Source organism: Aegilops tauschii, chromosome 7 (assembly GCF_002575655.3).
Source record: "Aegilops tauschii subsp. strangulata cultivar AL8/78 chromosome 7, Aet v6.0, whole genome shotgun sequence".
NCBI classification, from domain to species: domain Eukaryota; kingdom Viridiplantae; phylum Streptophyta; class Magnoliopsida; order Poales; family Poaceae; genus Aegilops; species Aegilops tauschii.
The window spans coordinates 158,684,630-158,698,435 of record NC_053041.3 but is presented as its reverse complement, the minus strand read 5'-3'; the positions used below and the strand labels follow the sequence as shown (position 1 = coordinate 158,698,435).

General features: G+C 42.1%; 2 protein-coding genes across 2 annotated transcripts; both read left to right on the top strand.

Annotated features, from left to right (window-relative positions):
* Nucleotides 1-237: 237 nt before the first annotated feature.
* Nucleotides 238-6,445, top strand: LOC109759823 (F-box protein SKIP19-like). Its single transcript, XM_020318664.4, has 2 exons — nt 238-710; nt 5,754-6,445. Exons 1-2 carry the CDS (start codon nt 289-291, stop codon nt 6,280-6,282), a joined length of 951 nt encoding a protein of 316 aa, XP_020174253.2. The 5' UTR covers nt 238-288; the 3' UTR covers nt 6,283-6,445.
* Nucleotides 6,446-10,536: 4,091 nt separating this feature from the next.
* Nucleotides 10,537-11,670, top strand: LOC109759821 (F-box protein SKIP19). The gene is made up of 2 exons (XM_020318662.4): nt 10,537-10,989; nt 11,086-11,670. Exons 1-2 carry the CDS (start codon nt 10,610-10,612, stop codon nt 11,606-11,608), a joined length of 903 nt encoding a protein of 300 aa, XP_020174251.1. The 5' UTR covers nt 10,537-10,609; the 3' UTR covers nt 11,609-11,670.
* The last annotated feature ends 2,136 nt before the right edge of the window (nt 11,671-13,806 follow it).

Sequence of the window (13,806 nt, the reverse complement as noted above, 5' to 3'; positions counted from 1 at the left end):
GAAGAACCATACTTGATTTTAGCTAAAGTTATTATTACTATCTTATATGGCTTGATCAACGCCTTGGATACAACGCCGTTGGTTAGCTAGGGACAACGATGGAGTGTTTCTTTACCCAAAAGAAAGAGATAATTAATTAGCGTCGCTTTCGGCAGATAGACGAAATAACTGAAGATAAACGTAGTAACGCCGACGAGATACCGGCCTCCAATTCCGGCGTCTCCATTTGGCACATAGTATAGGATTGGAGGAACTGTGGTCTACCTCCCTCCTGTATAAACAAGCACTATGCTTCCTCTGAAGCCGATACCTCTTGCCATGGCGGCACCACCCTCCCTTTCCTGCCTTCTCGAGGAGCCTCGCCGACTCCCGCCACCACCCCAGGACGGGACGGATAGAGAGGCGGACTGGAGGGATTGGGCGGAGCTGCCACGGGATGTGTTGCTGGCAGTGCTCGGCAGGCTGGACCACATCGAGATCCTCATGGGGCCGGACATGGTGTGCAGCCTATGGCGCAGGGCTGCTACGGACGAGCCCGAGTTGTGGCGCCGCATCGACATGCGCTTTCACTATGCCGATGGCTTCTACCTCAACTCCAGGAAATTGCTTCAGATGGTGAGAGCTGCCATGAGGCGCAGTGCGGGTCGGTGCGAGGCCTTCTGGGGCGGGAGCTACGTCACAGAAAGGATTCTCTCCCTCGTCGGCAACGCGTGAGGATTTCTTGCTCGTTTACCTTTTTTTTTTTGTAAACAGAGTTTCCTCTTTGATTTTCATTATTAGAAATCACCAAGTCTTATACACACCAACTATTACTCCCTCCGTTCCGAATTACTTGTCGCAGGTATGGATATATCTATATGTATTTTAGTTCTAGATACATCCATTTCTACGACGAGTAATTTAAAACGGAGGGAGTACAAACCAACAAGTCCCGGCGGGCATATCAGACGATGCACACCCTGCAGGGTGATGGGGGGAATCAGACTCCCACACCCCCTTAGACTTGTTTGGCAAGGGAGGTTTTCCTCCCCCAAGGAGGTCGAGGATTGTAGGGGATTTGGTGATCCTCTCCCCTTCACCCAATCCCCACTAATCCTTCCCCCTTCCTAACTCCCTACGTTTGATTACAATCGCCAGATACCAGCGTCTCACCCGATCTCTGCGTCGTCCAGTTCCACGCCTAGGCCCTCGAGAGTTCTGTTCCGCGTGGAACGAAGGGGGTTGCTGGGGATCAGGGGGTTTGGGCCAGTCAAAACCCTGTGCATCAATGGCCTTGCGTGGATTTCTGAGGATTAGCAGCCCCGCGGGGTTAATCCCCTGCAAACCCTCCCAAGGTTAGGGTCAGGCTCTCAAGAACACACGTAACATCAACATTACTAAAGCATTCTCCAAAACGAACAGTGCTACTAGAACAGGTTTAGCCGAAGAAACAAAGACCGGGGAGGAGCAAGACAAGTGAACAAAGGGAGAGCTCCCAGAGCAGCACTGCATGAACAAATGGTAGACAAAATCACGCAGTCGTAATTCTGTACGCCATCCTCCATCCTAAATTTGCTTGAAAGATGTCTCCCGCAATCTGCTCAACTCTTCTTACGCCCTCCGTCATTATTCTTCGACTTCTTGGGTTTATCTGCAAAACGAGCCAATCATGTAACATTTTAATCATCATATTAACAGGTATACATGGATTAGATATCCTTTCATTATCAAATACCACACTATTTCCAAGTTTCCGGATAATCCGAAAAACGGTTGCTGTCCCCACCGCCGCCAGGGATTCTTCCAGTTTTCCAAACTACTTCAACCAAATCCCAAACAAATCCCGAGTGCTGTCAGACACTTGTTTTATATCAAAAGCATACTGAATAATATTCTACATCATTTTCGGCATGGAACATTTCAAGAATATATGATCAACACTCTCATTATGCATACAAAATTGGCAAGTCTTATCTCACACCCACCCCCTACGAAGCAGATTACCTCTAGTTAAAATACTATTACGCAAGACCAACCAAATAAAGACTTTCACCCTAGGTGGCATCTTAGTTTTCCATAGGAATTTATGTGGGTATTTAATCCCATTCTCAATTAGGGATCTATAATAATATTTGACCGTGTAGATTCCTTTTTTCTCTAAGGTCCAGAAAACTATCTCTGTCCCCACTCAAGACCACACCGGAACAACTATCTTTAATATGCTCCCATTGTTCCAAAGAATCCCCGTATAAGGTTCTTCTGAAATTAACATTACCTAACCCTTGTCAAACATATATTTGACAGATTTATTTTTATCAAAACACAGGTTATATAATCGAGGGAAGTCGTCTTTCAATGCTCTATCATTAACCCATCTATCTTCCCAAATCTAACACTCTCCCCATTCCCAATCTCAAACCTACACAATGAAAGAAAATGATTTTTCTGCTTAAGGAGCTAAGACCAGAACTCGGAGTCCCCCTGTCTGTGTTTGGCAGTTGCCACGCCCTCTCCCTTCAAATATTTGTTGAGAAGGATATCTTGCTAGAGACCAGTACTATTAAAGATTTTCCAGATTTTCCACCACCACTTTACCAATAATGCTTTATTCATCTAAGTTTTGTATTCCCAATCCTCCCAAATTTATAGGCCCATTCACTTCAGACCATCTCACTAAATGATATTTCCTTTTTTCCTTCCTCTTCTTGCCATAAAAGTCTGGCTCTAAAATAATCCATTCTTTTATTTACCCCCACAGGGTGTCCATAAAAGGACATCATATAATAGGGAATCCCAATGGGAGAGGATTGTATCAAGGTGACCCTACCAGCACTAGCTAATAATCTTCCCTGCCAATTCTCACACTTCTTCTCCATTCTGTTTTCAGGGTGGGCGAACTTTTGTTTCTAATTCTTTTCTTGTCCAGGGACAACCCTAAATACTTCATTGGCAAACTTCCTATAGGGCAAGTAAATATTTGGGCAAATTCAGAAGCTTTATTAGCAGTCTCCCCAAATAAGAACAACTCACTCTTAGGAAAGTTAATTTTCAATCCTGACATATGTCCAAACAAACAGAGTATAAATTTCAAATTATGTGCACTTTCAAAACCATCTTGTATTAGAAAGATTGTATTATCGGCATACTAAAGCATGTTTATTCCTTTGTCAGTATTTTCCTCTAATACCCCTTTCACCAGACCACTTGCTTTAGCCCTATTCATCAAAATAGGCAGTGCATCAGCAGCCATATCAAAAATCAAGGGTGAAATAGAGTCCCTTTGCCTCATCCCTTTGTGTGTAGGGAAATATTTTCCCATATTATCATTTACCTTAACACACACCTTCCCCCCTGATAGTATGCATTATCCAGTCAACCCACTTAACAAAAGACCACTTCACTTTATCATATGCTTTTTTTGAAATCTACCTTAAAGAGCAGAGCACTTTGCTTTTTTCTATGGATACTATTCAAAGCCTCATGCAAAATGAGAACCCCTTCCATAATGTATCTCCCCTTAACAAACGCAGTTTGTATAGGAGATATGACTTCATTAGCAACTCCATTTAATTTGTTCATTAACACCTTAGTAAAGATCTTGAATATAACATTTACTAGACATATTGGTCTAAACTTTTGAATCCGATTAGCTCTTTAGTCTTAGGGAATAGTGTGATAATGCCATATTTTAATCTAGATATATCTATGTTACCACTATGGAAATCATCAAAGAGTTATTTAATATCATTTTTAACGAGATCCTAGAAATGCTGATAAAATTCAGCAGTGAAACCATCAGGGCATGGAAACTTGTTATGTGCCATATCAAAAATAGCAGTTTTAAGTTATTGTATTGTGAACTTAGCAGTCAACCTATCTCCAGCCCCTCTGGGTATATTGGCAACATTATTAGTGCCCAGAGCAATGTTTGATCTTTTTGGATGTCCAAATATGTTTTTATAATAATTTCTGATATACTCCATAATGTTTTCTCCCCCTCTATCTTTCCTTCATCCTGATCCAAACTATTGATTTTATTCTTCCTCCTTCTACCATTAGCTTTAGCATGAAATAATTTGGTATTACTGTCTCCTTCTAGCAGCTCATCAAATTTTGCTCTTTCTTTCAATTTTGCCTCCTCCTGTTTCAAAAGCCTATCTAGTTGAGCTCTTAGCTACATTTGTTCTGGCCTTTCAGCAACTGTTAATCCATGAACCTCACATCTTTTATCAGTATCATCCAATTGTCTCAAAATATTTTTTGCAGCTCTCTGTACCAGGCATTCATATTTTTACTCCACCCTTTTACTTTAGGTCTCAAATTCCTCATTTTTTCTGCCATCTTTCAATACTAGACCCCACTATATTAGGATAATTCCAAGTGTCTATTACAATTTTGTCCAACCCGTTCCTTAGAAACCAGGAATTTTCAAACCTGGATATTGGATCAGTTTTAGGCAAACATGTATCCATAAACAGGGAGTTTGATCAGATTTCTCCCTATCTAGAGTTGACACTTCAGCCATAGGGTAATTTTCCTCCCAATCAACACAATATAAAATCCTGCCTAATTTGAAAATAGGGTTAGGTAGGTTATTACCCCAGGTATATTTTCTACCATGTAAATCAAGTTCTCTCAAGCCAGCCTATTCTATGATAACATTAAAAATGAAACTCCAATGTCTAGTAGTTTCAGGCTTGTTTTTATCTAAAGCTTTTGTGATTATATTAAAAATCCCCTCCGATGAGGATGAGATTTATACAAGCATGTAATACCCTAGAGAGTTCAACTAAAAACCTAGCTTTTCTCTCAGGTTGTGCATCCCCATATATCAACACCAGGTCCCATATAAACCTGGTTTTAACATCCTACACAGTCATTTTGATATAATATCCCCCCTCATCTTCAGAGATCACATCTAGAGTAGTAGTATAATTAACCCCCAACAAAAGCCCCCCCTGATTTCCCCCTGGAAAGTACAAAGTGCCAATGAAAATCCCTGCAAGCACAAATTGCTTGCAAATCATTTCCAGTAAAACTTTGTCTCACGGTTTCCTGTAAACCCAGAAAGTCGGCTTTCATATCCATCACCATTTCCCTCAGAAACATCCTTTTTAACCCCCCCCCCCAATGTCTCATATTCCAGAAAAAAAACCTCTCATTAGTAGGAAGAAAGGACTATTTCTTCTTCTTCCCTAGTTTATTAAAATAATTAATACCAATAGTAGATTTTCCTGTAGAATTCTAGTAGGTTCTGCTTTTAGTCTTCCCTTTCTTATGTGAGAAAAAACATTTAGCTTGTTGCCAAGCCTTATCTTCCTCATCCTATCTACCAAAATGTTCTTCCACGTTTCAATTACAGGGACCTCCTCTTCAATGTGACAGGGTTTTTATTTAGAATTATTACTCAACCACAAGTCAATTCTGACATGTTCTATTTTTTAATGAGATTGGTATTATAATCTATCATATCAATTTGTGTCCCTAGATCCACACCTACTCCAGAAGCTATTTCCAGCAATTTACTTCTGTGTGTATTAATGACAATAGGAATGATGGACTCACCATATTCATCCTTGCTAGCAGCTCTCTCCCTAACCGTGGCTTCAACATTATGGTCTCCCTTGCCTTTCAGCCTTTCAATCTTCTGAGCATCTCAACATCTTTACTTTCTTCAAGCTCTCCTTTCCTAGCTTTTTCCAATCTTGTCCCAAATGACTCTTCTAATTTACTATCAAGTTTTAATTTATAGTCGGCTTCTCTCTACTTTGCAGGGCACCATCATTGAAGAGCCTTCGACTCATCGAGTGTCGTGACATTGTGGACTTGGCCTTCAAGCTAGTGATCACAAAGTTCCCCATGCTTGAGGAGTTAGAGATCTCGAACTGTATGCACCGCTTCCCAGAAACACTCGAAGTCATAGGGGATGTCTGCCCTCTACTGAAGCGCTTTCGACTGAGCCAAAGGTCCTTCTACAGTGAATGTGTAGATGACAACGCGGCCATGGCGATCGCTAAGATGTCGGAGTTGCGGTCGTTGCAGCTCACTGCTAATTCGCTCACCAACAGCGGTTTGGAACTCATCCTTAACGGCTGCCCCCTCCTAGAGTCTCTCGACATCCGTTCGTGTTACCATGTTTGCATGGACGATGAAATGCAAGCAAAGTGTGCTAGGATCAAGACTCTAAGGCATCCTGAAGACTCCATGGATGATTATGACCTGTCGTTTAATTATACAATTCCGAGACCATGCTGGTCTACTGAACCAATCGAATACTCTATGGGTTGTCAAAGCCCTTACTAGTGTTCATGGTATGTACCGGCAGAACATCCACCCTACATTTGCTTTGAGATTCGTGTAACTGTGACCCACAGTCCATTTGTATTTGTTGTATCCCTTGTGCCTCTCATCTGTACATCAATTTGAAGTTATTTCATAAACTTTTAGGGGTAATCAAGTTCGTGCAGGTAAATGGGTGATGATATCGTTGTTCCGGTCCAATTGTGGTCTCTTTACATAAGTCTTGCTAGTTTTTTCTTACAAAGCTTGATACCACCAAGAAGACGTCTCCAAGAAATTTTGTTGTACCTCCTAGATGTAGGAGTTACTTTGTAATTTCTTGGATCGTGGATCCAAAACAATGTACCTGTAGTTATAGGTTGCGTGTACTAAAAAAGTTACTGGTGCTTCTAAAAGAAATGTAAACTCAAAAGGTCAGACCACCATTTTTGGCGGAGAGGACATAACGTGTTGGATGACTCTGTCATTCTCTATCCCCTCCCCCCCCCCCAAAAAAATCTTGCATTCTATTTCTTGGTGATCTTTTAGATGCTTCACATAGTTTAAAGTAGAATTTCGTTTTTCAATTTTTTTAGTACTTTTGGAATTCTCAGGGCATGGCCTTTCAAACAAAGACTAATATTGGATATATTTGCAAATTATTTAATTTTGCAGTTTCAAACATCAATTGAAATAACTGAAATTTTAGATCAATATATGCCAAATTCTAACTCACTACTAGAGCATATGTTTCAATAACACAACCAACTATCTCAATATTTATCAATATAAAAAAAATCAAGATCCCAAATGATAAAAGGTATTTGATTTTCAGGAGTCAGATCACTTATGATCCCAAAAAAATCATAAGTGATCTGACTCCTGAAAATCAAATCAATTTCACAAGCGATATCGTCTATCCGTACATTTTCAATATCACTAACAAACCATTTCATAAAACTTTACTATCAATAAATTATAGAAATGGTAAGAAACCATTTTGTATAACTCTGTACTTGAAGCACTTCAATAGAATCCATTTTATTTATTATGTTACTAAAACAACAAATCCATTTTAGTACTGCAACCACAACCATTTAATATATCATATTAATGAAATGACATATTTCAGTAATCACAATATTTCAGATATTGCAATTTCACTAAAATAATTATAATATGTCAAGTTTCAGTTTCAATTCAAAAATAAATAAATAGATTTCACACACATATTTCATTAACTTTAGGCACAACACGTCACATATTTCAGCAACAATAGACACATCCATTTTACACATTTTCACATATCAAAAAATGAAGTACTAACAATGTAAGACGTGTTCAATTTTAGTGACATATTTTAGGGAGTACATTTTTAATAAAAACTATTTCAGATATTTAAAAATATTCCAGTAAATTATATTTCCAAAGCATTGATTTTAGTTAGTAATGAAAATTGATAGATTTTAAAACGTATCCAATATTGATTTATTTTAGTCTGTTGTCACTAGGAATTCAAATATATAAGATAAATTGAAAAACTAGTTTAGTTTAGTTTAGTTTAGTAAGGGATCCCATTAGTAGGTAATTTAGGAATCTCATTAGTAGTTAGTTTAGTATGGAAACCCTTTAGTTAAGTATGTAATGAAACAAGTTGGAATCCTTTCTCAATTATCCATGTTACTCTTTAGCGTATTATTTAATGCACCATTTTTTTGAACAACTTACTGTATCACATCACTTGCCCAGTCGATATTGATCGCCACCTTTGCCCCCTTAGACCAATAAAGTGATGTCAAGTGAATTGGCACTCAAAGCTAGTTCATAGATGGATAATGACACAACACAAAATAAATCTGCCAAAAGTTCAAATCTACTAGGAAAAATAAGCAGGTATTTACCCATTTTGTTTTGGAGTTCGTAACAAAGTTTGATCTTTCGTCAAAAATGGAGAAACAATGACGAAGTGGAGAAGTTGTGTTTGTTAATAAATGCGTGGGATTTTGAGAAGGAGGGGAGCAACGCAAGAGAGAAGGAGGGGAATTGGAGGATGCGAGTACGCGAATGACATATGGGGTTAATAAGGCATAAGGGCACATATTACATTGATGCGACATGGGCTAAGTCAGATGTAGTTGATGGCATTGAACTCATGTGGGTAGGAGGACCCAAGTGTCTGATATTGGGCTTTTCTTCTAAAAATGTAAAACAGCTCTATTAAATGTAATAATTCATGGGAGCCTTTTAGTATAATTTTTTAGGAATATTGTGTATAAGTTCCACCAATTTTCTGATGGTCTTAATACTAATATATATTACATGATTTTTTGCACAGTTATTAAAATTGGTCTAATTTTTAATTCTAAAAAAAATGTAGTAAATAGATTCAAGGAAATATAAACAATTTGAGATCATGTGGTGCAAATGGTTGAAATATTCAACTCGGCGCTAGGGTAGATCATATGGGAGTTTTTCTATGTTTTTAGAAAAAATGAAGATGTATCTAAATGAAGCTAAAGAAGTACTAAACTTGGCATGGTACCCTAATATTTGTGATAAAGAAGAGAAAATAAAAAAAATCAAATGTTGTTCACAAAATGTACTATCTCCGATGAAGTTTTGTAACGCCTCAAATTTCAAACTTTGTACCAATCCAAAATTATTCCAGCGCCACGTCTCGATCAAAATTGAGGCCCGCCCCAAGTAAAAAATGGGCCTCTACTTCAAAATAAAAGTCCTCAATTGAATGAGAGGTCCCCAATTCTAAGGTGCCTAGTGATATTAAAGATTCTGCTATTGGCTAAACTCCCCAAGCCTTCCCATTGCCAATCTATCTGTTATGCATCTTACTTCTGATCAAGTTTGCTATAATTGGTATTTCTAGTGGGCCTCATCACTCCTCTTACCTTTTTTTTTCCTTACCCGGTGGTCTAAATTGAGTCTATAGGCCACACTTGCTGATTGTAGTCACATGCTTTCATTTATTTATTACTACACTTATAGTGAATTCCAGTTATTACCCACTGACATAATCTGATGTTTTGACACTAATTACCCCATTTAATAAAATTTCCTCCATTTAAGCTCATTTAGCAAAAGTATGGCCCTATTTTCCCTATTAACTTTTTGTGAACATTATGACTGGTGCCCCCCTGTTTTCAGGTACGTATGGCGTGTTGTGTCCTTGATTTTCTCCCTAAAAGAAGATATGAGATGTAATTTTGACCTTATAAGATGTGATCTATTGATTTATATAGAAGATATCCATATACAGGATCAAATTTAGATTGATGATGAAATTACATCCCTATAAGTGGTGGTGCATGACATGAGTGTTGGTAGTAAAAGATCGATGTAATATATGTTAAAGTTATATATCTATCAATCCATGTAAGTTCTACTATGATTTAGTGTAGGCCAAGGTAGGTCCTCTTTTTGTCTGGGCTCCATTCACCATATCCCCTGTTTTTAGATGGTTTTTTGAGTTTTGTTAGGGTTTATGTCCTGCTCAGTGGCGAGGCGGCACCGACTCTCTCAAGATGGAATAAGGTCCTCCCCGCCTATTTTCTGTCCCGGTGGTGTTTGTAGCATCGTCGGAGAGCGTGTGGAGGTTCTCCAGCGGATCCCTCGGGATTCGGTCGGCGTTTGTCTTCGATGGATCCTAGTGGATCCGTTCTTCGTTCGTCCGTGTTCATGTGTCTACAGGTTGGATCCTTCTGATCTACGCATCTCTTCATCAACGGCGATTGTTGTCCTGGTGCGCTGGTTCCATGGGGCCTTAGCACGACAACGTGCCGACTGTCTACTACAATAAGGTTTGCCCGCCTAGGGAGGGACGATGACGGCGGCGAGCCTTCGGCTCGTTCCAGTGCTTGTAGTCATCGCTAGGTGGTCTACGAATTTGGATGTATTTGTCTACTTCTCGTATTCTTTGTTCTACCTTAACAATTGATGAATAGATTGAAAGTTTTCCTTGAAAAGAAAAAGATTGATCCTCTTTTTCGTAAAAAAAATTGACAACCATAAAAGATTGGCTACAAAACTTGATTTTAGTTGGAAGTTATCTTGATGGCTTGATCAGCCGGCCTGTAGGTGCGCTCACGCGCGCCTTGGATACAACGACGTTGGTTAGCTGGCTACAAGAATGAGATAATAACTAGTGAACGTCACTTTCTGAGCAGATATACGAAATAGCTGGAGAGAAACGTAACGCCGACGATGGTAGCGACCTTTTAATTTCAGCGTCTCCGTTTGGCATATATAGAATTAGCGAGGAACTGTGGCTTATCTCTCTCAATCTCTCCTGTATAAACGAGAACCGCACTTCCTTTGACACCCTCTGGTGCATGTCATGGCCGCAGCACCCTCCGCTTCCCGCCTCCTCGAGGAGCCTCACGGAGTGCTGAAGAAAGGGAAGGCCAAAGAGGAGGAGGAGGAGGCGAGGGACTGGGCGGAGCTGCCGCGGGATGCGTTGCTGGCCGTGTTCCACAAGCTGGACCACATCGATATCCTCACAGGGCCCGACATGGTGTGCAGCCCATGGCGCAGGGCTACCATGGACGAGCCCGAGCTGTGGCGCCGCATCGATATGCGCTTCCACGTCGCCGAACAATACCCTGGGGTACTCTTTGAGATGGTGAGAGCCGCCATGAGACGCAGTGCGGGCCGGTGCGAGGCCTTCTGGTGCGAGGGTGAATTCTCAGACAACGTCTTGTCCCTTCTCGGTGATGCGTGAGGATTTCTTGCTTGTTTATCCTATCTTTCTCAAACAAAAACTCTGATTTACTGGCAATTTCTTTTACATCCTTAACTTTATTTGCTGTGTAGGGCGCCCTCATTGAAGAGCCTTCGACTCATCGGGTGCGATGATATCGTGGATTCGACATTCAAGGTGCTGATCACAAAGTTCCCCGTGCTCGAGGAGTTGGAGCTGTCAAACTGTTGGCATCGCTTTCCACGCACACTGGAAGTTATAGGGGATGCCTGCCCTCTCCTGAAGCGCTTTCGACTAAGCCAAAGGTCCTTCTACTCACCAAGAGTGGGTGACAGTGCAGCCATGGCTATGATGCCGGAGCTGCAGTCGTTGCAGCTTACTGCTAATTCGCTCACCAACAGTGGTTTGGAACTCATCCTTAATGGCTGCCCGCTCCTAGAGTCTCTCGACATTCGCTCTTGTTACCATGTTTGCATGGACGATGATATGCAAGCAAAGTGTTCTAGGATTAGGACTCTGAGGCATCCTGAAGACTCTATGGATGATTATGACCTCTCATTTGATTATACAATTCCCAGGCCATGCTGGTCTACTAAACCAATCGAATACGCTATGAGCTGTACGAGTCCTTACTAGTGTATATGTACCAGCAAACACCCAACTCACATTTTATTTGACATTCGTGTAAGGGTGACCCACATTCCATTTGTATAGTATATAGTACTTGTATTTGTTATGCATCTCATCCATACAGCAATTTAAAGTAATCTCAGCATCTCCAACGCCGACCCGCAAACCCCTCGCATCCATTCAAAACGCGTTGTCCAGACTGCGGAAACCATTCAACGCGGTCATGTATCGGTCTGTGGCGCGGTTCGAAAGTGTTTTCTCCCGCAAACCCAAGACAAACATGAGGGGTTTGTGGGAGTCCAGACCGCTGTCACGCCTTCTTCTCACCGTTCTAGCCCACCAAAATTCCCCCACCTCTTGCGCGCGCTACCCGTCCGTCGTCAGCTGCCCTCATTCATGCCGTTGTAGAGCACGCCGCTCCACATTGAAGGCGGCTCAGGGCGGACGCGACATCTCACTGCCTCTGCCATTGAAGCGGCGCGCCGGCCGAGGGCGCTACACGTTGCACGCCCGGCTAAACACGCCTCCTCACTGCATTCAAACGCCTCCGTTAAACCCGCATGGAAGCTGAGAAACCTACTTCGTCCACGCATCCGTTCATGAGCGGGCCGGCATTAAACGCAACGTCAGGCAAGCTCCTCCCATACACCTCCTATTTAAACGAGGCCAGACGTGGGATAAGAATCGCACTACTCCGCCGCTCCCTATCTCCTCCTTCCATCATTTTCTCCACTTTTTCGATGGCATCCGACGAGCAGGGAGAGTAGTTCTCCGGCATAAAAGCCGGCTCGGTGGCCCGCCAAGCCCGGCAGATACGAGCGAGGAAGCTCGCTGCTCCACCTTCCACCCTAGCGCGACGGAGCAAGTTGTCGCCCCAAGCCGGCGTGTGGTTCAGCAATTTGCCACTCCAAGCCAACTCACGAAGGAGTAGCGAGTTGCTCAAGGCTGGCATAGTGGGGAGCATGGTGGCACGGGCATCGTTGCTGCCATCGACAACACCGCGTCGTACCGCGCCTCCAGTCTCTGTGACCGCGCCATCCGTCGTCAACGCGTGCGTAGCCGCGCCATGTAGGCAAAGAAAGAAGCCGACTGGGCGGATGTCGACGAAGTGGCAGCTAGCACATCCACACCCGTCGCCATCATCGAGGAGAAGTAGAACACGGGAAGCTGGCGTCGCTTGGGTCCCAGGAAGGCCACCGCCAGTGACCTGTCTAGTTCTTTATCTCAGACTATCCTGGGCACCCGTCTGAGCTCCACGGAAGCACCCTTCCCCTCCGGCTAAAGCACTCTCTTTGCCACTCAGATGAGTGGCGTAGCCGGACATAGGAAAGATACGGGCGAAGAATATGCCTCGGGACTCCCGGCAGTCCGGTTAGCGGGCTGCCAGACATGGATAATACAAAGGAATCCGTCGCGGCCGGTCGTAGACTAGTGTAGTGTATCCGTGTCATGGGAGTGGAGCTCCGCACGACCGTACGTACACACAGTTCTAGCTTTTTAATTAAAATATGTCCGAAACATAACCGTTTTTGTCCGGTTTGTATGAAATCCGCTCGTGTTTGCATGAATTTCATCCGGTTTGTTGAAAAGGTGTTTGAAATGTATGCGGCTAGCACTGGATGGCGGCCTCCTGCATCCGTGTCCGCGGACTGGTCCCCCTGTCTGTAGACGGATGCGTGAGCAAATTTGCGGGTCGCTGTTGGAGATGACCCATCATCTTTTTTGGCAAAGATAATGACACAACTTGCATGCATGGCTTTGTCATTCTCTATTCTTCCTCCAATAAAATATCCAGCATACTTTTTGCTAATGCATTTTTAGATGGTTCATATTTTATAAACCAAAATTCTTCTCATAAATTTTTGAAGGAAATATGCCCTAGAGGCAATAATAAAGTTATTATTTATATTTCCTTATATCATGATAAATGTTTATTATTCATGTTAGAATTGTATTAACCGGAAACTTAGTACATGTGTGAATATAGACAAACAGTGTCACTAGTATCACTACAAAAAAAGACACATTCGTGACATTTTGGGCCGAACGAAAAAAATTTCTGTCATACATATGACACTTCTATGACGATAATTGTGACAAAACCCGGTATCATCATAGATGTGGTGGGCTCCTACTTCTATGACAAAAAATCATGACAGAAAATGGGCTTTTCGTCCTGGGCGGGCCGGAGACGCAGCTGCATG